Below are 20,768 nucleotides of genomic sequence, written 5' to 3'. Positions count from 1 at the left end.
CCTCACCTGTAGAAGAGGGTCTTTAAGATCACTTCCGGCTTCCATATTGATTCTCCAGGCCTGTGACTGGTATTGAAGCAGTCTTCTCAAAAGTCTGGGTTTGGAAAACACAGAATGTATAGGCTCATTTCAAAATGGAGTTGTTAAAGGGGCACTTGGCTGGCTCAATCAGTGGAGCGTGTGGCTCTTGATCTTGGGGTTGTGAGTTCGAAAGCCCCATGTTGGGTGTGGAGATGGCTTAAAAATAAAATCTTAAAGAAAAAAAAAAAAAGGAATTAAAAGTCACCCAGGCCAATGTATTGATGGGTGGCCAGTCATGGGCAGAGCTCAGAACAAATGGAGATATAATGTCCTTGGTGAAGCCACACACTGAGGTTTTATAACTGTGGATAATCGAATTGTACAAACATTGATTTGCAAGGTGCTTACTATGTGCCAAGTTTCAAATCTGCTTCCCTGGCTTTCTTCTCTGCACAACAGTGAAAACATTCACTTGGGCCTGAGGCAGAATCCTAAGAAATTTGCCTTAGTTTGCTTTGGAGCTCCAACGGCCCTGCCCTGCCCTTAGTGTGCTCAAACCACTCTCCAAGACTGTCTTCTCCAGGCCAGGACTCTGCTTTGATAATGAATCTCAAATGTGCTCTCAACACTGGGGCATTCTGCTTTCACTAGTCATTACTTAATTCTTTCTTCACATGTGTCCCAAGCTCTCACACACACTCACCTTGCCCCATGGTCACTGAGAAAATGGAAGCCGTTAGATGTTTCCTGTCTTCCCAACAGCCAATCTACAAGGTGACTTCTTCCCCACTGCCCTGGAGGGAGTGCCCCTCTACCTAACGTTCTGTTAATTAAACAAAGAGGCCCTTAGACTGAGGTGGCTCTAAGGCCCTGGTGGCCTAGGTAGTAAGCAACCCAAAATATGGGCCTGTAAATGCCACTAAGGACAACCAATCAACAAAACTTCCTTCCCTTCCACCTTTTCCCTAAGTCTCTTCTTGAGCTCCTGTTGGTAGAGTGCTCCCAGCTCCTTTCTGTCTGGTGCTGCCTCATTCAAATCCATTTTTGCTCATATAAACTCTTAAAGTTAAAAAAAAATTTTTTTTCTTAATGTTGATTCATTTTTTTTTGAGAGAGAGAGACAGAGACAGAGAGACACGAAAAGAGGGAGACACAGAATCTGAAGCAGGCTCCAGGCTCTGAGCTGTCAGCACAGAGCCTGCTGCAGGGCTCGAACCCATAGACTGTGAGACCATGACCTGAGCCGAAGTTGGATGCTTAATAGCCTGAGCCACCCAGGTGCCCCTAAACCCTTAAAGTTTTTAAATAGGTCTCAGTTTCTCTTTTAACACTACAAACACATGTGTTGGGTTCACTTCCCTCTTGCCTTCTCAAAGCTTCCCCCCCTTAAAAAAATGTTTATTTTTGAGAGAGCGAGAGAGTGGGGGAGGGGCAGAGAGAGAGAGAAAGAGTATCTGAAGTGGGCTTTGCACTGACAGGAGAGAGCCCGATGTGGGGCTTCTACTCACAAACTGGAGATCATGACCTAAGCCGCTCAACTGACTGAGCTTCCCAGGCATCCCCCACCCCCACTTATTTTTTTAAAGTTTATTTATTTTGAGAGAGAGAGTGTGAACACAAGTGGGGGAGAGGGAGAGGGAGAGGGAGAGAGAGAGAGAGAGAGAGAGAGAGAGAATCCCAAGCATGCTCCCCGATGTCAGCACAGGGCCCAATGCTAGGCTCGATCTCATGACCCTGAGATCATGATCTGAGTCAAAGTCAAGAGTCAAATGATTAACCGTCTGAGCCACCCAGGTTCCCCTGCTCTCTTTTTTAATCACCCCCTGTTTCTTCAGCTTTTCCCCTCCCCTACTGTCCCAGTCTTACCAGCATATGAATCATAATCTTGTCTTTTCTCCTTTAAAAATCAAAATGAACAAAAAGAAACACAATCCAAACACTCTGTTGAGCCTTCTAAATCTCCTTAAGATTTGCCTACATATCTGAATTTCCTTCAAACCACTCCAGGCTGGCCGTGGCCCCTACCCCCCCATCACACTTGCTTTGCTAAGGTCACAGTACTGGGTTGAATGGTAACCCCCCAAAAGATATTCGAGTCCTAACCCCTGAAACTGTGAATGTGAACCTATTTGGAAAAAGATGTAATTAAGTTAAGGATCTGGAGATGAGATCATCCAGGACTTAGGGTGGGCCCCAAGTCCAATGACAAATGCCCTTACAAGAGAAAGGCAGGGGGAGATTTGGGACATGGGAGAGACCTAGGAGATAAGGCCGTGTGAAAATGGAGGTGGAGAGGAGACTGATGTGTTTATAAGCCAAGGAATGCCACAGACTACTAGCAGTCAACAGAATCTGGAAGAAGCCTGGAAAGATTCCCCTCTAGAGCTTTCAAAGGAAAGGCAGCTTTGCTTGATTTGGGACTTCCGGTCTCCAGAACTCTGAGAATAAATTTATGCTGCCTTAAACCACCACGTGGTGGTAATTTGTAATGGCGGCCCTAGGAAACTAATGACCAATGAACTCCATGTTGCAAAATTCCAAACACCATACCATCTCCATCTTCCATTTTGCAGCAGTATTTGGCTCAGCTGACTGTTCCTTCTTGGAGCATCTTATGGTCCTGGCTTCCAGAGAACCACTTCTTGTTGGGTTCTCTCTTCTCTTTGTGAATGCTTTACCTCAGGGTTCTTTGCTAGTTTTCTGCTTCCACTTAACCTCTAAATGTGTACTCGCCCTGCTCTACATTCTCTCAAGTAAATCCCACTCACACCTGTGGCTCTAAATATCCTCCACATACTGAAGGTTCTCGAACTGGTGCCTCCAACGTGGAGCTGCTGAGAGTTTCAGTCATGTGTATCCCATGCCTCCTTGACACAGCAGCCTCAGTGTTCCGGTGACACCATTTATGAGCCAACACGCATGCACAAAACAGGACTTCTGAGCTTCACCAAACACTCCTCCTGCCTGCCCCCCAGAAAACTCCTCTGGTTTCCACATCTGAAGAAATGGCAGCCCTCTCCACCCAACACGATTGCTCTACCACCAACCTGGGAGTCATTTTTCCCTACTCTCAGATCCAGTTCCTAAGCAAATCTTGTCAATTTAATATGCAAGCTATATCTCGATTCCATTCACTTCTCTTTATCTCTACTGTCACCATCCTGGGACCACACGACATATCTACCTGGTCTCTTGAAATAGCTTCTGAGTGATTCTCCATATAGCAGCCAGTACTCTTAGCAGATTCTGCTGTGCCTCTACTTAAAGCCCTTCAAAGGATTCCCATTGAACTGAGCATGAAATCCAGACTGTGTGTGACCTTGCCCTGCCTTCTGTCCATCTTTCTCCCTCTGCTCCATCCACAGTGGATCTTCCTTAGGCTCCTTAAGATTCCTCAAGAACTTACGGTTCCTTAAGAACTTGCAAGTTTTTCCTAACCTTGGACCATCTCTGCCTGGGATTCTGTCTCCCACACTCTGTGCCTTCAGCTCACTTCCTCAGGGAGGACTCCCTGATAGCACCCCCCTACCCATTTTACATCGGCTTCTCACAGAACTCAATCTTTTCCACCACGGCATTTGCCACAATCTGTAATTACACATTTGATCATGTGTTTATTTATTTACTGTCTTCCCCACTGGGTTGCTTCCAGAAAGCAGCTGGGACTGTGTCTGTTTCTCTTCGCTGTACACAGAGCGCCTAGCTCAGGGGCAGCCACGACAAGATGCTCCATAAACATGTGTTGAATGAATTCCCTCTCTTCTAGCAAATGTGTATTTTAGCAGGAACGCTCATCAGGTGGGAGCACTTTCATCCAAAAGAAAAAAGAGATGACAAACATCTAAATTTTATGAAAACCCGAAGACTTTGTTTTACAAACATATAAATTATTTTATTTACAAAGCCATGTTACAAAAAAAAAAAAAAAAGCAAAAAAAAAAAAAAAATTACAATCGCTCACTGGAGAATGTCTCCAGGCCTGGTGCTGAAACCATGGCAGTATCAATAGATACGTGTTTGTTCTTTCCTTTTAAAACTGTAAGCCATAGAATTTACTATTTACACCTACTTTAGACATTTATTCTGCTTACAATATCACAGGCATGGAATGAATTCTATCTGGTAGTGCTAATATGTAAAGGTATGGGACAAAGAAGGAAAATACTTAGTGTTACAAAATATGGATCGTAGAAAAGAAACCCACTCCACAAGTGTGGCATTTGTTTAGAATGTTTGGACATGCTTTCTCCAAAATTCTTCTGGAAAAGGTTCTAAAAATCGGTAGTAGGAAAGGACAAATGAGCAGGTGCAAATTCTTGTCTGTGCAACAACAGTTATTGAATATACCCCATGACTGACCAGCTACGTGAAACCCACAGAGTTTTGTTAAAGTGCCATGGGCCGACGGCATAACAAAATATAAGGTGTAAATAGAAAATTTCTTTTTTTCCTTTTTGAAAACAAGAGTTCACTGAGAATCAGCAATAATAGAATATGCTGTAGAAACTATTCTCTACAAAGGTTGATCAGCATTATTTACAATTGGTACATTGATACAAAAGAAGGCATACAAGTTATCCAAGTCGCTTTTTTTTTATGGCTGACAGGTCTATGCATTGTGTTATGCTTAACAACCAGAGCTTTCGAGCCTCTATGGCTGGCGACAAGTCACGAGATCTTCAGGTAGATGGGGGGTGGGGTGGAGGTGGTGGTGATGTGTGTGTGTGTGTGTGTGTGCAGTCAAGGGGCTGGGAAGGGAGGGGTTGGGGGGATGAGCAGAAGTACCCAAAGGAGATCACCCTAATAATGCTTAATAGGCTGGTCCAGTTGAACTCCATTAAAACAAACCCAAAGAAAACCTTTTATTTGCATTCCACTTTTCAAGCTGTGAGTTTTTTATACATCGTTATAAAGTAAACCTGTGGTTGATTGTGAAGGAAGAAACACCGTGGGTTTTCCCTTTTTTGCTCAGTTTTCCAGCAATGTCCTCACCTTGGTCAGAGCCAGTCTTTCACCAAGTAAGCAGCATCGGTGGGGGGCCTCTTTATTCCAGCTTGCAATTCCAGATGGAGACAGCTCACACATCGAAACCTATTGAATTGCTCCGTTAGTCCCTGTCGAGACATTATTTCTCAGAAGCAGCCACTTAATCTCTCAACCTTTGTTTTCCCTCTTCGAGTGTAAGAGTTTATAACTCAGAGGGTTATTTTGTTGCTGAGATTTTTTTTGTTTTTTGTTACTCCTGCAAGTTTTTACAACTTAAAATAAATTATAAACAAAACAAAAAAACCCGACAGACTTCTTAAAACCGAACAAGACAAAAGTTGTGCAAAAATAACAAAGATATGTACATACTTTTCAGTTGGAATAAATGTACAATAAAAACATAATTCAAAGAACATTTTAAAAATATAAACATTGCTTAAACTTTCCTACGTTTCATATTGTTTCTGAAACTATTCTGGTCAGTTAGCTCTGTAATATAGTAAAACATAAATTATTACAAAATTAACACTATAAAAATTTACTTTAAGAATATCTTCTAAACTTTTTTCCAAAGGGTCTAACCTGTTTATAATTTCTTAAACATTTATAAGTCTTAAAATCTGCCTTAACTTTTTTTTTTTAAAAAAGAAAGAGTAACCATCTTCCCTTCAATTTGCAGTCTCTTTTTCCCAAGACGTAAATAAACCAGCATATAAGTGCACTTTTAACACTGTAGAAATAAAAATGAAATCGTCTGAACTAATGTCCTGGTACCTAATATCAACTCCTGATTTTTAAAAAAATCTTCATTTTATATTAAAAATTTTAGGAATCCTATAAGAAACACGGTCAGTGCAATTCCATTGATACAAATCACTCCGTTTGCTTCCCGTCTTCCCAAAATCTAATGTGGTGAAACTTAACAGTAGTCTGATCTTTGGGTTGAGGGGATGGGGAAGAAAAGGGAAACTTGAGGGCCGGGATGAGGGTTTGGGTCCAGCTGTAAAACTGGCATTCATTTCTGATTTAGGGATGAAGCAAAACTTCCTAGGATCTCTTGCTATTATCTCGTCCGCAAAGTTTCATGATTAATAGCGCAGGATGCCTATGTCATATTGTGAATTCCTGATTATGATTCCCTCTTAGAGCTAATCGTATTGCTACTTCTTTCAAAACTCCAGTGTGAACAGTTTTGTAGCTGCAGGGCTCTGGCTTTTTTCTTCCCTCTCTTCCAAATGGCTCTTCCTCATTAGGCGGTGGCTGGGCTTACTATGCCTTTCTCGGGGTGGGGGTGCTGTGAGTCGGGGCTTGTGATAACCTAGTATAAGCTGATCTATGGGAATGCTGATTGCACGGGACCCTGGGGCCCAGGGCACGGAGGGGCGCGGGCAGTGCTAGTATTTATTCTCACCAGGCGTTGGATATTTAACCCTCCACGGCTTTCCCTCAGACCCTTCCTGCACCCCCACCCTTGCGTTTTCTCCTCTTGCCTGGCCCCGGAGGGCAGCTTAGGAACTTCCATCGCTGTGGGCACTGGGGTCTCGTGCCCCTTTCCCTGGGATTCCTCCTTCTCTGGCTCACCCAGCTTTGGGGCCCTTGTGCACGGCAACCGGGAAGGGATTTGGCAGCGTGGATTCCTAACAAGCTCCGATGATCAGTCACCCAGTTTCCTCGGTCTTTTGAGGGATATCTTCCCCTACCCATATGCTCTGCTTCCTGTCACCTTCCAGGCCCATTCCAGCCCCTGTTCCTGACCCAGTATATCCTCTCTGAGCTGCACAGCTGGACAGTGGTATTGGGTAAACGACATAGTTCAGTGGCCACTTTTCTCCAACTTGCCCACAGCGTCGGGCTCCTACGGTGCTGGTGCAGCGCAGGAACCTGCTGGGGGCGCTCAGCCCGACCCCGCAGCTCTCCGCTCTCGGCAGAGACACAGGCTGTTTCCCAGCAAAGCCCCTCCCCCAGCACGCTGTCCAGAGAGGAGCTCGTGAGAGCCAACCCCTTCCCGAAGGCCAGTGGGGACCCCGTGAGCGGCAGGTGGGAGGGGATGGAAGGGACAGGTGGGAGAGGTCGAGGGAAGGAGCACGGCGTGTGCTCAAGTTCAAGAGTTTCAGACAACGCCAACCAGGAACTGACACTTGCAGCGTCTGCTCTCCTGGCTGGAGCAAAAGGATGGTGCGGTAGCAGCATCGGAAGCTATAGAGGGCCGACCCCGAACTTTGAAGAACGCGTACACGTGGCAAATGAAGGAACCGAAACAAAACACTGGTACTGTTTTCTGTGAATCTTAAATTCACGTTCTTTTGCCTTTTGCTTTCTCTTCGGAACTAAAAACCGGTCAATTAAAAAAGGAAGAAGAAAGGCCAGAGCCACCCGCTGGCACAGGAAACAGACTCTCTCCCCAGCTGCGCACACCCCTCCCTCCTCCTCCCGCCTCAGCCCCGGGTGGCCAGGCATTGGTTTGGAAGTGGCTTCACAGTCTTGTTACGGAAGAGTCCTGATCCTGCCCGTTCTGTTGGTGGTCTTCTAGGAAAGAAAAGAAAAGCTTGTGTAGAAACCACACACTGGGGATTACCCGCAAGAACTCAAGAACGGAGCCTCCGCTTTCTCCGTCTGGCGTGACCCTTAAGGCTACCGTCCCATCTCTTGCCTTGGGCAAAGAAACGAGGCAAATGAGCAAAGGAGGGGCATGTGAGGTGGCCACAAAGATCCTAGCTTGGGGGAAAACACAGGGGCAAACCCCGTGGACATGCATGTGGTGGGGTGGGGGTGTGGTTCCCTTCCCAGAGAGAGAACTGCAATAATTAACCACTTTTTTTTTTTTCTTTTGGCCTCTATTCATTTACCTTTTCCTACCTAACCTGTGCACTACACGGAGAATTATCTAAGGAAGAAGTGTAGTGTTGGATTAACATAGAGGCTTTGGGTTCAAGTTACTTAGCCTCTTCGCCCGGGTATCTCCAATCTGTAACATGAGGCTCATCACTGGTCCTTCACAGGGTTGCTAACAGGTCTATATGTATGTAAAGGGCTCAGTGCGGCACCTGCAGAAAAAGCCACCACAAACGGTGGCTATTTGATTATTATTACATTTGTTAAGGGTGACCGTGTGGCCTCTGGGTGGACCCAGCAACCGGTGCAGGAGGCTTGTCAAGATCAGAGGCAGGTTGCCAGGGCCCAGACCCCTGCCCCCACCTACCCCCCACAGAGGATAGGCTTCAGGTGCTCAGGCACAAAATGACCCAAAATGATGGAGACGCGCTCCTTGATCTAGGGATACAAAAACGGTTTTCCTATAATCTTCACCCACGCACCACCCTGACATCTGTGGGGAGACCTCAAAGGCCAAAATGCAGACAAACACATTGCAATTTGTTCTCTACAAAACCTGTAGCACGTTGAAGACAACGTAACATCACCATACATTTATTTTTTCCAGTCACATGTAACCTACAAACCCCCATCCCCTACCCTCCCTGGCTTCCCCCAGGGGCACGCACAGTCCCTCGTAGCAAATCATTTGTACACTGACTACTCTCACACCTCGAATTTGTAAAAACTGCTGCATCTACCCTGGATGTTCCCACCAGGAAACCACATCTTGAACAGTAGCTACAGCTCACCAGAGGCCTTGAGAGAGGACTGACTGATTGGTGTCCCTAGCGAGGCCCTGCAGTCAAAACCATTAATTTTCTCAACAACGTTAGGAGGTAGGCATCACCTTTGCTATTTAACAGATGGAAACACTGAGACCCAGAGAAGTTACTCTGCCTAATATCACACAGCTGCTAATAAAAATCAGGGCTCATACTTGTGTGCTATGTGTTAGGCATTTTTTTTTTTCAACGTTTTTTATTTATTTTTGGGACAGAGAGAGACAGAGCATGAACGGGGGAGGGGCAGAGAGAGAGGGAGACACAGAATCAGAAACAGGCTCCAGGCTCCGAGCCATCAGCCCAGAGCCTGACGCGGGGCTCGAACTCACGGACCGCGAGATCGTGACCTGGCTGAAGTCGGACGCTTAACCGACTGCACCACCCAGGTGCCCCATGTGTTAGGCATTTTCTAGAGGCTTTAGGTGAATAGATTAATCTTCACAAAAGCCACAGGAGGTGGGGGCCATTATGATCCCCTTATGGGTGAGGAAACTAAAGCACAGAGAAGTTAAGTAACTCGACCAAGGGCACACAGCTACTAACCAGAAGGCCTAGCTTTGGAAGCCAGGAAGCTTTGTTCTTAGCTGGAGCAGAGATTCGAGCTAGGGTCTGCCCCACTGCCCATGCCTCTGCATTGGTGACCCTGTGCACATCCCCCTCAGTACCTTACCTGTCGGCTGTGTCCTGGGCTGGATATGCTTGAAGGACTGGACTGTGACAAAGGTAGGCTGCTATTTTTCCCAACCTGAAAGACACCAGCGAGGCCCACTCAGATCCGCCAGCCCGTGAAAGACTCCTGGGACCCTGCGCCGCCCGGGGTACAAGAGCGCCATCCCTCCCTCCGAGCGGTGCATGGCTAGTGTTTCCATCTCAGATGGCAGAGGAGATGAAAATGCCTCGGGGGCATCTTGCTGACACCCTTCCCGTCCCAGAGAGAAAGCAGAATGGAGGAGAACTCTTCATTCTGCTTCCCAGATGTAGACCGTGACTTTCAGGGAGTGAGGATAAAGGCATCTGGCAAGAGGCCCGGCCCCTCCTGGCGGGGCATTTAACCCTGCAGAGGCCCCAGCTTTTCCATCCCTGACCTCGCAGAGCAGTCCCAGACCCATCTGGTTTCCGGCTCAGAGTCCCTTGGACTAGCTCAGGATAAAAGCCTGCATCTTTTTCTGGGTCAGTTTTCTTGGCCAGAAGACATAGCCAACACCTTGCTATTCTTCAGAAAAGGCAAACGGCGCTGGGGGCAGGTGGGTGTGGCTATGGGGCTCCTTCCCTTTCTCTGTGACCGTCCTGGGCACCTGGGGAGCTGGTTCCTCAGGTGATTACCCTTCTGGCAGGCAGCTCCTTCTGGAGCCTATAGAGACCTATAGAGAGCATCGTCCTCTACGTTAACTCACCTTTGCATAAAGACGTTTGCCTTACATTGGCAGTCTTGTTTTGGTTCAATTTAATATCTCTGTGGCAATTCTGGTCTTATGCTTCCCAGATACAATTTAAGAGAGCCCCATTTGGTTCCCAAAGCCCATACCTTGAATTTTTCAACCTATGTTATGCTTCTCCAGTCTCCTAACGGGATCAACACTGATTGCAAAGGCCTTTCCCCAACACTTGGAAATCACCAGTGGCGACCCTGGACAAAGCCTTTTCTTTCTTTCTTAAAAAAAAATTTTTTTTTTTTAACATTTATTTATTTTTGAGAGACAGAGAGACAAACCATGAGCAGGGGAGGGGCAGAGAGAGAGGGAGACACAGAATTTGAAGCAGGCTCCAGGCTCTGAGCTGTCAGGACAGAGCCTGATGCGGGGCTTGAACTCACAAAACATGGGATCATGACCTGAGCTGAAGTCAGATGCTTAACCGACTGAGCCACCCAGGTGCCCCTGGACAGAGCCTTTTCTTAATGGCCTGGTGACAAGCACCCAGGCAAGTATTGCCTGCATTAGGGAGCCAGTGCTGGCTAGAGCAAGGCAGCTGTTCAAGTAATCTGCTGTTTTGATTTCCTTCCTGATAAATACTCTGCTGGAGGCTCGTCTGCTCCTTTCAGGACTAATGCATTGTGTTTACTAAACTTTTTCATTCATTCATTTTTGACTAATTCATTGTGTTTACTAAATATTTCATAGAGTCCTGCTGACCCAAGAACAAACAGGGCAACATTAACACAGAGGCATGGGGGTTAAGAGCCTAGACTCCAGAGTCAAATTGCCTAGGTTTAAATCTCAGCCCTACTATTTCCTTGCTGTGTGACTTTGGGCACATTGTTTAACCTTCCTGTGCCTCGGTTTACTCATTTGTAAAATGGGGGTAATAACAGGTAACAATGAAAGGAATTAATATATCTGAAGTGCTTGGAACAGAGCCCATCCCAGAAGTAAGTGTTAGCGTCTAGAACTTTATATAAAGTGGGTGACACTAGGTGCACCTGGGTGGCTCAGTTGGTTAAGTGCCTGACGTTTGATTTTGGTTCGGGTCGTGATCTCACGGTTCATGAGTTTGAGTCTCACACTGGGCGTTGCACTAACAGCACGGAGCCTCCTTGGGATTCTCTCTTCCTCTCTCACTGACCCTCCCCTGCTCTCTCTTTCAAAATAAATATATAAATAAATAAAAACTTTAAAAAATAAAATGGGTGACACTACAGCCTTGTTGCTCAGGGTGTGGCCTGTAAGCCAGAGAGTGGCACCCCAGACCTGTTGACAAAGAGGCTGCAGGTTCATAAGACCCCCAGGGGCTGCCTGTGCAAGTTCAAGTTTAGAAGGCCCTGGTTCTGCCCTTCATCCTGAGGCCTGGAGGTGGCCCGGACCAGCAGCTTAGTCTGTGGGTGCCAGCCCCTTTCCTCTGCACCCCTGGAATTGGGGGTGGGGGGGGTCAGATGGTGGTGCATCTGCTGCAGCCACAGGGCTCTAGTGGGAGGACCTACATCTCCCCCTATCTCCCCTTGGGCTCAGTGTGCAGACTTTGCAGCCCCCGAGATCTAAATGTGCGGTTTCTCAGGTGTTTGCCTGTGATTTGTGAACCCCCCCCCCCAGATGTTCTCTTCGTGAGGTTGTAACAAGTCTCATATAAAGATGACATAAAAATTAAAACATCTGTTTAACTGCCTCTCATCCCTCCAGAGTCCTCTTCCCTAGACAGGGCTGGCCTTAGGGTCCGGCCCACTTCATTCTAAATGTGGGCAGCTGTAGCCCCCTGTTCGCCCTGCTGCCCCGGTGGGGCTCAGGCTCGGGGCCGGGCCCTCCCACCACCTCTGCCCTCTCCCAGCAGAGTCTGGAGGGGGTGGGCCTTTGCTAAGTAGCTCTCCCGCCTGGGGGAAAAGATCAGATTTGAGGATGGCTGGTCTTGGGCTCTTCTCAGACCACGCCCCACTTTCCCAGACTTCCTCACAACACACCCTCCTATTTGCAGGTGGCATCGGACCCTTCTGTGCCTATAGGTGTGAGATGCAGTTTTATCATAGGAGGAGGTGGGGCCGAGGTTGCCTGGAAGAGTGGGGACAGCCAGTCACCCCAGGAGGCAGTAGTACCGCCTACCATAGCCCAGGTGGCCCGGGTCATCACTGGACCTGCCTGGGCCTCGGGCTCTCACGGAGGGGATTCCCATAGACCAGATGTAATGAAATTGTGCTCAAAACTCAAGATCCAAAAGCGACAGAAGAGGAGGGGGAGCTCAGACTCTCCCTGTGCCTCAGCGTCCCCATCTGTAGAGTGGTGCTGACAATTGCACTGACTGCGCTGGGTGGTGAGGTTTAAAGTAAGTGACATGCGCGCAGCGCTCGCTCGCAACAGCTTACTTAGCACGCAGCGGCAAAGTACTCGTCAACTACTCGGTTCTCGGAACGGAGGCTGCTCTGTTACCTGAGCTACCTGGCTGAGCAGGGGCGCTGCCCAGCTCCCTCTGCCCCCCCCCCCCCCCCCCCGAGCCCGTGAAGGCAGCGCCGGGAGGCCCCTGGAAACACGGGTCCCTTACCTGCCGAGAGGAGGTGCTGTTAACGGGATCGGGCACCGGTGCAAGAAGGCCGGGTGGGTTCTTTTTGTGAACGCTATTCATACCAGGCATTTTAGTGATTTTACAGGCTTTGCTACTAGAACTCGAGTTCTTACGCTTTTTTCCTTCTGATTTGTCAAAAGAGAGGGGCAGCGAAGACACGGCATTGTGTGAGGCCAGAGAGAGGTCCCCTGCAAGGGAGGGCACAGAGAGGGGACAGGAGTCACTGCTGCCGCCCACCGAGCCCACGTGTCTCACTATGTCCGCGGGGCCACTGGGCAGCGAGGTCCGTCCTGAGGGCTCCAGTTTGGCACTGAGTGGGCTCACCCCATTGTTGGAGTTGTGCACAGACAGACTGTTATAGGGAGGGGCCGCCTGATAGGAGTTCAAAGCTGAACTGGCATTCAAAACACAGTTCTTTTTGTGGGGCCCTGATAATGGAGACGAGAGGGATGTCTGCAAGGATAATGAGGAGGAGGAGGAGGAAGTCGAAGGCTGCGGCTTCCTCTTTTTGTTACTTGGAGACTCGTCGCTACGGGCGGACAGGTCTTTGACTTTTGAGGATTTGCTGGTTTTGGTTTTGGATGGCTTGTGGGATGGGGAAGGGATGGCGGCTGGTATCGGGGACACGGCGGATGGGGCCTTGAAGGTTGAGTCCATGATGCTGAGGGTTGCAGCCACATGGGGGAAAGCTGTGGTGTGTGACATGAGGGCGCTCGGGTCCGGCGACGCCACAAAAGCTGCGTTTGAGAGCATGGCTGATGTCATTATGTAAGAAGAGGTGAGTCTCGAGCTGATGGGGGCTGAAGGAAGATACACAGCACTGGGGTTGCTGAAAGGCTGTAAAACGGATGCTGGAACGGGGGTGGAGGTGTGGGCTGCTGGCGAGGGCATGGGGCTATCTGCCGCAGGAGGGATCTTCCTAAACATGAGAGAAGAGTGAGAGAGAAACCGTGAGAAACAGGCTTGGCACTGCTCCAGAGGCTCGAGTAAGCATGAGCCTCAGGGCTACAGAGGAACCCCAGTAGAACCAGACTATGGAGGATGAAGCCTTGGAGGATGGCGGACTCTGAATTATGGCCCTTCCCTGTGGCTCCCCCCATTGCAACATCCAGCAACCTATATTGAATGCTTTCAGGTTTTCACATCCTTGTCTCCACGCTTGGCTACTGGATAATGGCTGATTTGGCTTCGTGAATAAAGGCGAATGTTATTTAGAATAGAAATTTCCCCAACAGTGTTCTCGCTCTCTTTTTTTTTTTTTTTCTGGCAGTGATGAAGGTGGTTTTTAATGAGCAGTAGTCATTTCACAGTTAGGTCCTGGCTTGAAGTAAGAGGTGTGAGGACAGGGCTTTGCCACCGGCACCCCGGGGTCACCCCTGCACACTGCCGCTCAGGGCTTCGCAGCCCCTCCTGTGCCCTGCCTCCCCCCTGCTCCCAGGCCAGCATTCCCGGGCCTTTGCTGCCTGCAGGCTCCGGTTTACTCCAGAGAGGCGTGTCCACGTGAGCCTGGGGCTGCTGTTGCCGATTTATTTCTATTCACCTCACCCAACCTTGGCTCTCGCTCTGGGGAGCTACGGTGGGGGTGTGGCTGCCCTCCCACAGGCCTCCCCATCTCTGTGTCAGGGTGAGGTGAGAAGATAGGGACCCGCATGTATCCAGACAAGGGGATCGGGACTTTCCACTTTGTTCTGAAGACAGATGCAGGATGTGGGCACAGGAGAACACAAGGTCGGGGGGAGAGGGGTCTTCCAGGAGGTTGGGGGTCCCTGGGAACAAACTCCCTGTCTCCTGTACTCTGTGGAACCAAGGGCAGCACCCAGTGGCGGGTCACTCTTGGGGCCTGCCTATAAACTCTGTCTTTTGACTCCCATGTCCAAACCATGGCCTGGGTCAATATTGCTGCTACTCTGGGAACCAGGAGGAGGAGCATAGGGGCTTTGGGGGTCACCGTTCGTTCCTGATTTTATTCTGCAGGAAGGGATACTGACCTCAGGAGCCAGGTGAGTATTTTCAAATAGGCTCTTTCCTAGTCCTCCCCTTGCTCCCCGCCCCCCACCCCCCGCTTTTGCCTGGAAATCATTTTCAGTGTAGCTGAGTCCCCCACCCCCACCCCAGCAGTTAGGAACTAGCTCTCTTTCTTTGAAAGTGGTACTTGAAGGTGGGCAGGCTTGGGGCCTGCACCCCCATAGCTTCAAGCAAGACGTGAGACGAGGCCTCTCGAAAGCCTTTCTGTCCTTGGAGGCCACTCTCTTGGCTGCAGCAGCAGGACGAGGCCCCACTGTGAAGGAAATGCCTCTCCTAGCGCTGCCCTGAAGATTCAGTGTCCTGCCTGCAATTTGGTGGAGCCTATGGTTTCCATCTTTAGGGTGGAATCCAGAGGAGTCCTTGAATACAGAAGCACAGTGTCCTTGAAAACATCAGATCAAACAGATCAAATATAAGAGAAAAATGTTGCCAAATCCACTGTGGCCACGATGACGTTCGAAAATCTACTTTTTCTTAGGCCTAAAGAATGTAAAAGATCCTGTCCACACTAAATCAGTGCTCCGTTAGTTCTTGTTGCAATGAACTAATGAGTGAATGGATGGATGGATGGATGGATGGGTGGGTGGGTGGGTGGCTGGATGGGTGGGCAGGTGAATTCTCAGCAGCAACATAACTAAGCATGCTGGGCAAGGACTCCCATGATATCAGACCGGAAAGGTCTAGACACGCCCTTAAAACTGTCTGGCACTGCACAACCCCTTCCTGACGCTTTAGGGGTGATTCCTTGGAACGTGTGGCATGAGCACACTCTCCCTGCTGTCTCTGTTCCTGGCTGTGGTGCCACAGGCAATCCACTCCATCTTTCCCTGACTCAAGTTTCTTACTAGCTAAAATGTGGATAGAAATACACGTGGGCAGAGGTTTGCAGTTACTTGTAATAAATGTTATTTTCTGAATACCAGATGGCTCATTTAGAGAGGACCCCAATCAGTGCCCTTCAGTGGGATCTACTCTGAACGTCCCAATTTGTAACTTTCCCATTCAATAGTATAAATGTGTGCTTCAACTTGTGTGGACAAGCAGGGCTGAAGTCCCCAGTCTTGCCCAGCTGGCACTCAGGACTGGGATGGATGCTACTTTTTAGCCTACTCTCTATCCCTTTCCTTCTTTCCCCCCACTAATCATAAGTGGATAGCAGAGGCAGAGGGGAGAGAGGGCAGGGGAGTGAGGGGCATGTGGAGGCTCACTGTCCCGGGGGGCCCCTCCCCCTCCCCCCCATCCCGTGCTAAATAGTTTATATGTTTTTCTAGGTGCCAAATGGCAGCGGATTTCAGCTTTGCGGACTGTGCCCTGGTTTAAACTTTGCACGCCGGCCTAGGGAAGTCCCGTACAAAAGCCCACAGATGCGCATAAATTACTGACAGTGCCCATCCTCCCCTGCCAGCTGGCATGGAGATCCAGATGCTGACCTGGCTGAAAGAGAATACTGTGTTGGCGTCTCCTGATGCAGAGTTAAATGCTTGTTAAAGAAAAAAGAGTCTTGGCCGTTCCTTTTCTTCCTAATGTCTTCCACGCCCCCATCGGCTGCCATCCCTCCAGGTTCGGGCCCGTCGGGGCCTGGGGTTTGGGCAGCGAGGTTGAGAGGGCAGCGGGGTGCTACGCTTTCCAGAGTTGACACCCAGGCAGCCCCAATGTTGCTCAGTGACAGCAGATTGGTTAGGCAAGTCCTGAAAAGGGGGGAGGGACCTGACGCCCTGTGGCTCGGGTTTCTGTGCCTGAGGAGGAAAGGAATATGGAGCTTGAGCTGACAGGACACCAGGTAGCGAAATACAGATCAACACATTCCTTCCACGTGTCCGGGATTTACACTTCCACATCACAGGAGAGCAAAGAGCGGAAAGAATCACCGGGGTGGGCTGCCATCTTGGGGGAACAAGTGCAGAAGGATAAACAACCAAATAACTGAGAACACGGTAACCCCGCATGCAGCGCCCGTGTGTTGGCGTTTAGAATGGACACAGGCAGAAACCAAGGGTGCCTTTTAGACACACTGAGCAGTCGCTTCAGTGGGAAGAAACGATAAGCTTCTCTTGTGGCCCTTTCCTACTTTGTGGCAATTGTCAACGTTGAGTCCACTAGGCCAGTTTACGGCACACACCGTGGGGCTTGTTTCTGCTACGAGCTTGGGTCCGGAAGCTCTTTGGGTGTCGTGGTGAAAAGGGGCTGCCTGGGAGAGAGGAGGGAAGCTGGGGGAGGGGCGAGCTCTGAATTCTATTCCCAGGCCCACCACCCACAGCACCCTCCCGTGTCTCAGGAAAGCCTTCCTGCCCTTCCTGGGCTTCCCTGGGCAGGCAGGGCGAGGGGTTTGGCGTTGGCCTTTCCCGGGCCTAGACCTGAGGGATCCATGACTCTAATGGGTTGTGAGGTCTTAAGAGCTCACCTGGGTAGGAGTGGGGGTGGGGGCTGCCAGTGGGCTCGAGTGGCCGGCACTGGTGCTCCTTATGTGCCGTGGTTGGAGAGGGTCTAGCTTGTCATTCTCTCATAGTGGCATTTGCCTAAGTCAGGAAGTTTTCTTCCCTTTTTATAACTCTCCTATTGGGAGGCGTTGGAGAACAAAGGGGGCTCAGAGAGATGGAATAGAAGCTGGGGTTTAGGGTGGAGAGAAACACAGGGAGAGGCGAGGAGAGAGATCTAGCTAGGTGGGAAGGGCCAAAGACAAGCTTAACCAACTTCAAACATCACCTGGGCTCTGCCTTGTTGGCCGCTGTACATATTTTTTCCACAGGACATTAAACAATTAGAAATTGGTCCATAACCATAGTGAAGTTTTTAGCATCAACACTGTAGCATTGACATTACAAACAGAGGCATATTCTTAGTATCCTTAGATGTTCTCAGTCATAGCATAAAGGCCCTTTAACACTCTTGCATACACGAGATCTTATCTACTACTCTTTTCACCTAGTTTAGAAGATTACCAACAGAAAAATGATCTCCAAAGAAAGACAAAGCATACCATATATCCTACGCATCTCTGAAAAATTGGGGGCAAGGCATTAAGAAGAGCTGACATTAAAGAATTAATCATGGATCCTGTTCTCAGAATCATTTTGCTCTACGAAAAGCCAACTACCAACATTGATCTCGAAAGCTGGAGTTCAGACCATCGTGGGGCAGCTGTGAGCACATACAGCATGAAAACTGCGCACTTACTTCCACATCTGGGAATTCAAGTGTTTTTCTACCATGGAGTTTAGTGCGAATCGAAAACGATCCCATCTTCTATCAAACACATAGTACCCTCGTCCCATGAGGCGACTCCCGAATGAGCAAAACTGTGAGGAAAAAAAAAAAAACATTTAAATTTTGATTACAGGTTAATAAGCTAATATAGACCATGCAGAGAAAAATAACATTTGCACAAAAACACACAGGGGTACAATTTTACTCAAAATAAAGAAGCAAATAGTTCCGAAGCCAAAAATACTTCTGCGGTGCTTTCGTTTGTGTTTTAGATTTTCTGCAGAACTTGTTGTTATGACTCAACAATAGTGACATTCAGTTTTCTGTGGCACAGAGGGCTACCTTCTCTACACCTGGACCAAACCAGCATTTTAGGGTAAAAAATCCCCCCAAAAAACAGAAAAACCCCAAAACAGCAACAAACCAAACCAAACTGAGAACAACCAGCAGCCAGGGTGATTTTTCAGCACCACCCGCTTACGGTGTCATCCATCCATCTTCTCCGGGGACTCGGCGGTTCCCTGCCTCTCATTACTATCACAGAAGCTGCTTGTCCTGATGCAATCTGCCATCTGGTTGGAGCTTTCCTATCTGTTGTCAACAGAGCCACTTGACTTCCAACGAGGCTGAAATCCTTCCTTCCCTAGTCCTGACCTCACGTCCGCCTCTCAGCACTTCTAGGCAACATGTCACCACCACCAAGCTTCCGTTCGTGCTGTTCCCTCCGCTGGCCACCCTTCCCTCTTCTCTCACAGTCCCAATTCTCCCCTCCCCCAGTGCCGTAATTGTGACTCTCATTCCCAATGGCCCTTATCTGACCAACCTCGCACCTTTGAGCTCTCATGGCACACCTACTACATACTTTACTACATTTCACTGTGGAATCACTACATGGCTGTTTTGTGTTTTTTTTTTTTTTTTTAATGTTTATTTTTGAGAGAGTGAGAGACAGAGCACGAGCAGGGGAATGGCAGAGAGAGAGGGAGACACAGAATGTGAAGCAGGCTCCAGGCTCTGAGCTGTCAGCACAGAGCCTGCTGTGGGGCTTGAACTCACGAGCTGTGAGATCATGACCTGAGCTGAAGTCGGACGCCAACCAACTAAGCCACCCAGGTGCCCCGGCTGTTTAACGTTCTATGTAAATAATGCCTATGCACCTGGCTTGATTATAAAGGTATCAAGACTGAAAACCTCATTCTCCTCTTCCTCCTCAGTATGAGGTTGGTAGGGAAGGGATTTGGGCTAAAGAATGGATTGGAGAGACAAGGTCCCACACAATGTTTATAGCAAATCATCACATTTAAAGCACAGGGCTGAAACATGAGTGGTAAAGATGTTTAATGAACGTCACTGGATTATGATGTTAGGGCAGGCAGAAGGCCGGTAGACAGAAACGCAAGTGGACTCTGAGAAGGTGGCATGTGGCTGGTCTAGAGCTCAGGCGAGTCTGCATACGACTCTATAACTCAAACACAGCTTCTCCTCTTTCCCCCAGACCTCCCAGCAGCTCCCTGGCCTCCGTCCCAGACACAGTGCTGGGTTTGGACTCATTCCACAAACCCTTCCTGGAACCAGCCTTTGGAACAGTTCTTAGGAGGAAATGCAAGACCTTCCCTTTGTTTTGTTTCTGCTTATGTTTTGGGGGTTTTGCATTAGAATTTTGCCACCCATCAAATCTGGTACTCCTGATGAAAAACTCTTTTCTGCACTCTGATTATCAAGTGCTTACTGATTGAGCAAGAAAATATACAAAGGGGATTCTCCAATGTGGAAGCTGGTCCCCAGCAGCATGTGGGACCTGTTCCAGGTCTAGGCATCTTTTCTTCCTGCATCCCAGTTGCTAAAGACACCCTGAATGACTGTTTCGTTACAAAAAATGATTTAATGTATCAATTGACCATGAGAGAAAGGACAAAGCATAGAAACAATCCATGGCCTTTCCATTTAAATCAGCAGAACATTAAGGGCACACAAATCTGCCCTGCCCAGAGTTGAGCTAATCCACTGTAGCCTGGCAGTTTGTCATTTGGACAAATATCCTGCGCTCTGGAGTCTGGCCTTCTGGTAGAGCCCAATCTCTTTTTTAGACTTGGAAGCTGGAGGCCCTCTATGTCTCTCATGCAATATAGCTGCAAGGTTAAATGCCCCAAGAGGCTCCTGTTCTCGGTCGCACACTGTGCCCTCAGCGGAGCTATAGGTCTTCACTGCACGGGTCACCATGGCAGACTCCACTGGTAGCCGGTCTCATCAACCGCCATCCCACCCCCGCTTCTCCCCACCCTTTCCTTGCTAATGGATCTGCACTTTTGTTCTGATATCTGACATAGAACAGGCAGCACGGAAACGGGGGGGGGGGGGGTCTCTTCCCAGAACCTTGAGAAGAATCATGGCTACTTTCATCCCGTGTCACTGCAATCCCATCCACCAACTGGTGTAGGAGTGGGCATGTGACCCGTTTCTGCTAGATGTGAATGGAAGCCTGCTGGGGGAGCTCATTGGAAGATTTTCTTCCCTGAGAAATGACAGAAGCTGGCTTCTTAGAAAGACTCCCTTTCCATTCGTCCCTTTCCACTCTTTGGAGAATGCTACTGGGTGAGGATGTGACCAGAGCTGTTGCAGACACAGTGAGATCATGTAGGACAGGCAGAAAGGGTTGAAGGGATTCTCCCTCAGAAACACCATATTGCAGGGGCGCCTGGGTGGCTCGGTCGGTTAAGCGTCCGACTTTGGCTCAGGTCATGATCTCACAGTTCATAAGTTCAAGCCCCTCATCAGGCTTTCTGCTGTCAGCACAGAGCCCACTTCAGATCCTCTGTCCTCCCCTCTCTCTGTTCCTCCCCAGCTCTTTCTCTCAAAAATAAATAGACACAGGAAGGAAGGAAGGAAGGAAGG

The 20,768-nt window shown here is 48.8% G+C and overlaps 1 protein-coding gene across 9 annotated transcripts in view; it reads right to left on the bottom strand.

The window, feature by feature from the left end:
- Nucleotides 1-7,276: 7,276 nt before the first annotated feature.
- ATXN7L1 (ataxin 7 like 1) overlaps nt 7,277-20,768 on the bottom strand; it is a 244,259-nt gene continuing 230,767 nt past the window's right edge. For 6 of the 9 annotated variants that reach the window (XM_042964551.1, XM_042964586.1, XM_042964572.1 and 3 more), the window contains 5 exons: nt 17,847-17,968; nt 16,103-16,408; nt 12,627-13,566; nt 9,334-9,408; nt 7,277-7,533 (listed from right to left, as the gene is read on the bottom strand). In XM_042964551.1, the coding sequence (XP_042820485.1) occupies nt 7,492-7,533; nt 9,334-9,408; nt 12,627-13,566; nt 16,103-16,408; nt 17,847-17,968 (1,485 nt within the window). In that variant the 3' untranslated portion in view covers nt 7,277-7,491. The remainder of the gene's footprint in view (nt 7,534-9,333; nt 9,409-12,626; nt 13,567-16,102; nt 16,409-17,846; nt 17,969-20,768) is intronic. The other 3 variants (XM_042964557.1, XM_042964564.1, XM_042964569.1) reach the window with 3 other exon arrangements.

Source organism: Panthera tigris, chromosome A2 (assembly GCF_018350195.1).
Source record: "Panthera tigris isolate Pti1 chromosome A2, P.tigris_Pti1_mat1.1, whole genome shotgun sequence".
Classification (NCBI taxonomy): domain Eukaryota; kingdom Metazoa; phylum Chordata; class Mammalia; order Carnivora; family Felidae; genus Panthera; species Panthera tigris.
The sequence above is the reverse complement of the archived record's forward strand: the minus strand, read 5'-3'. Positions and strand labels throughout refer to the sequence as shown.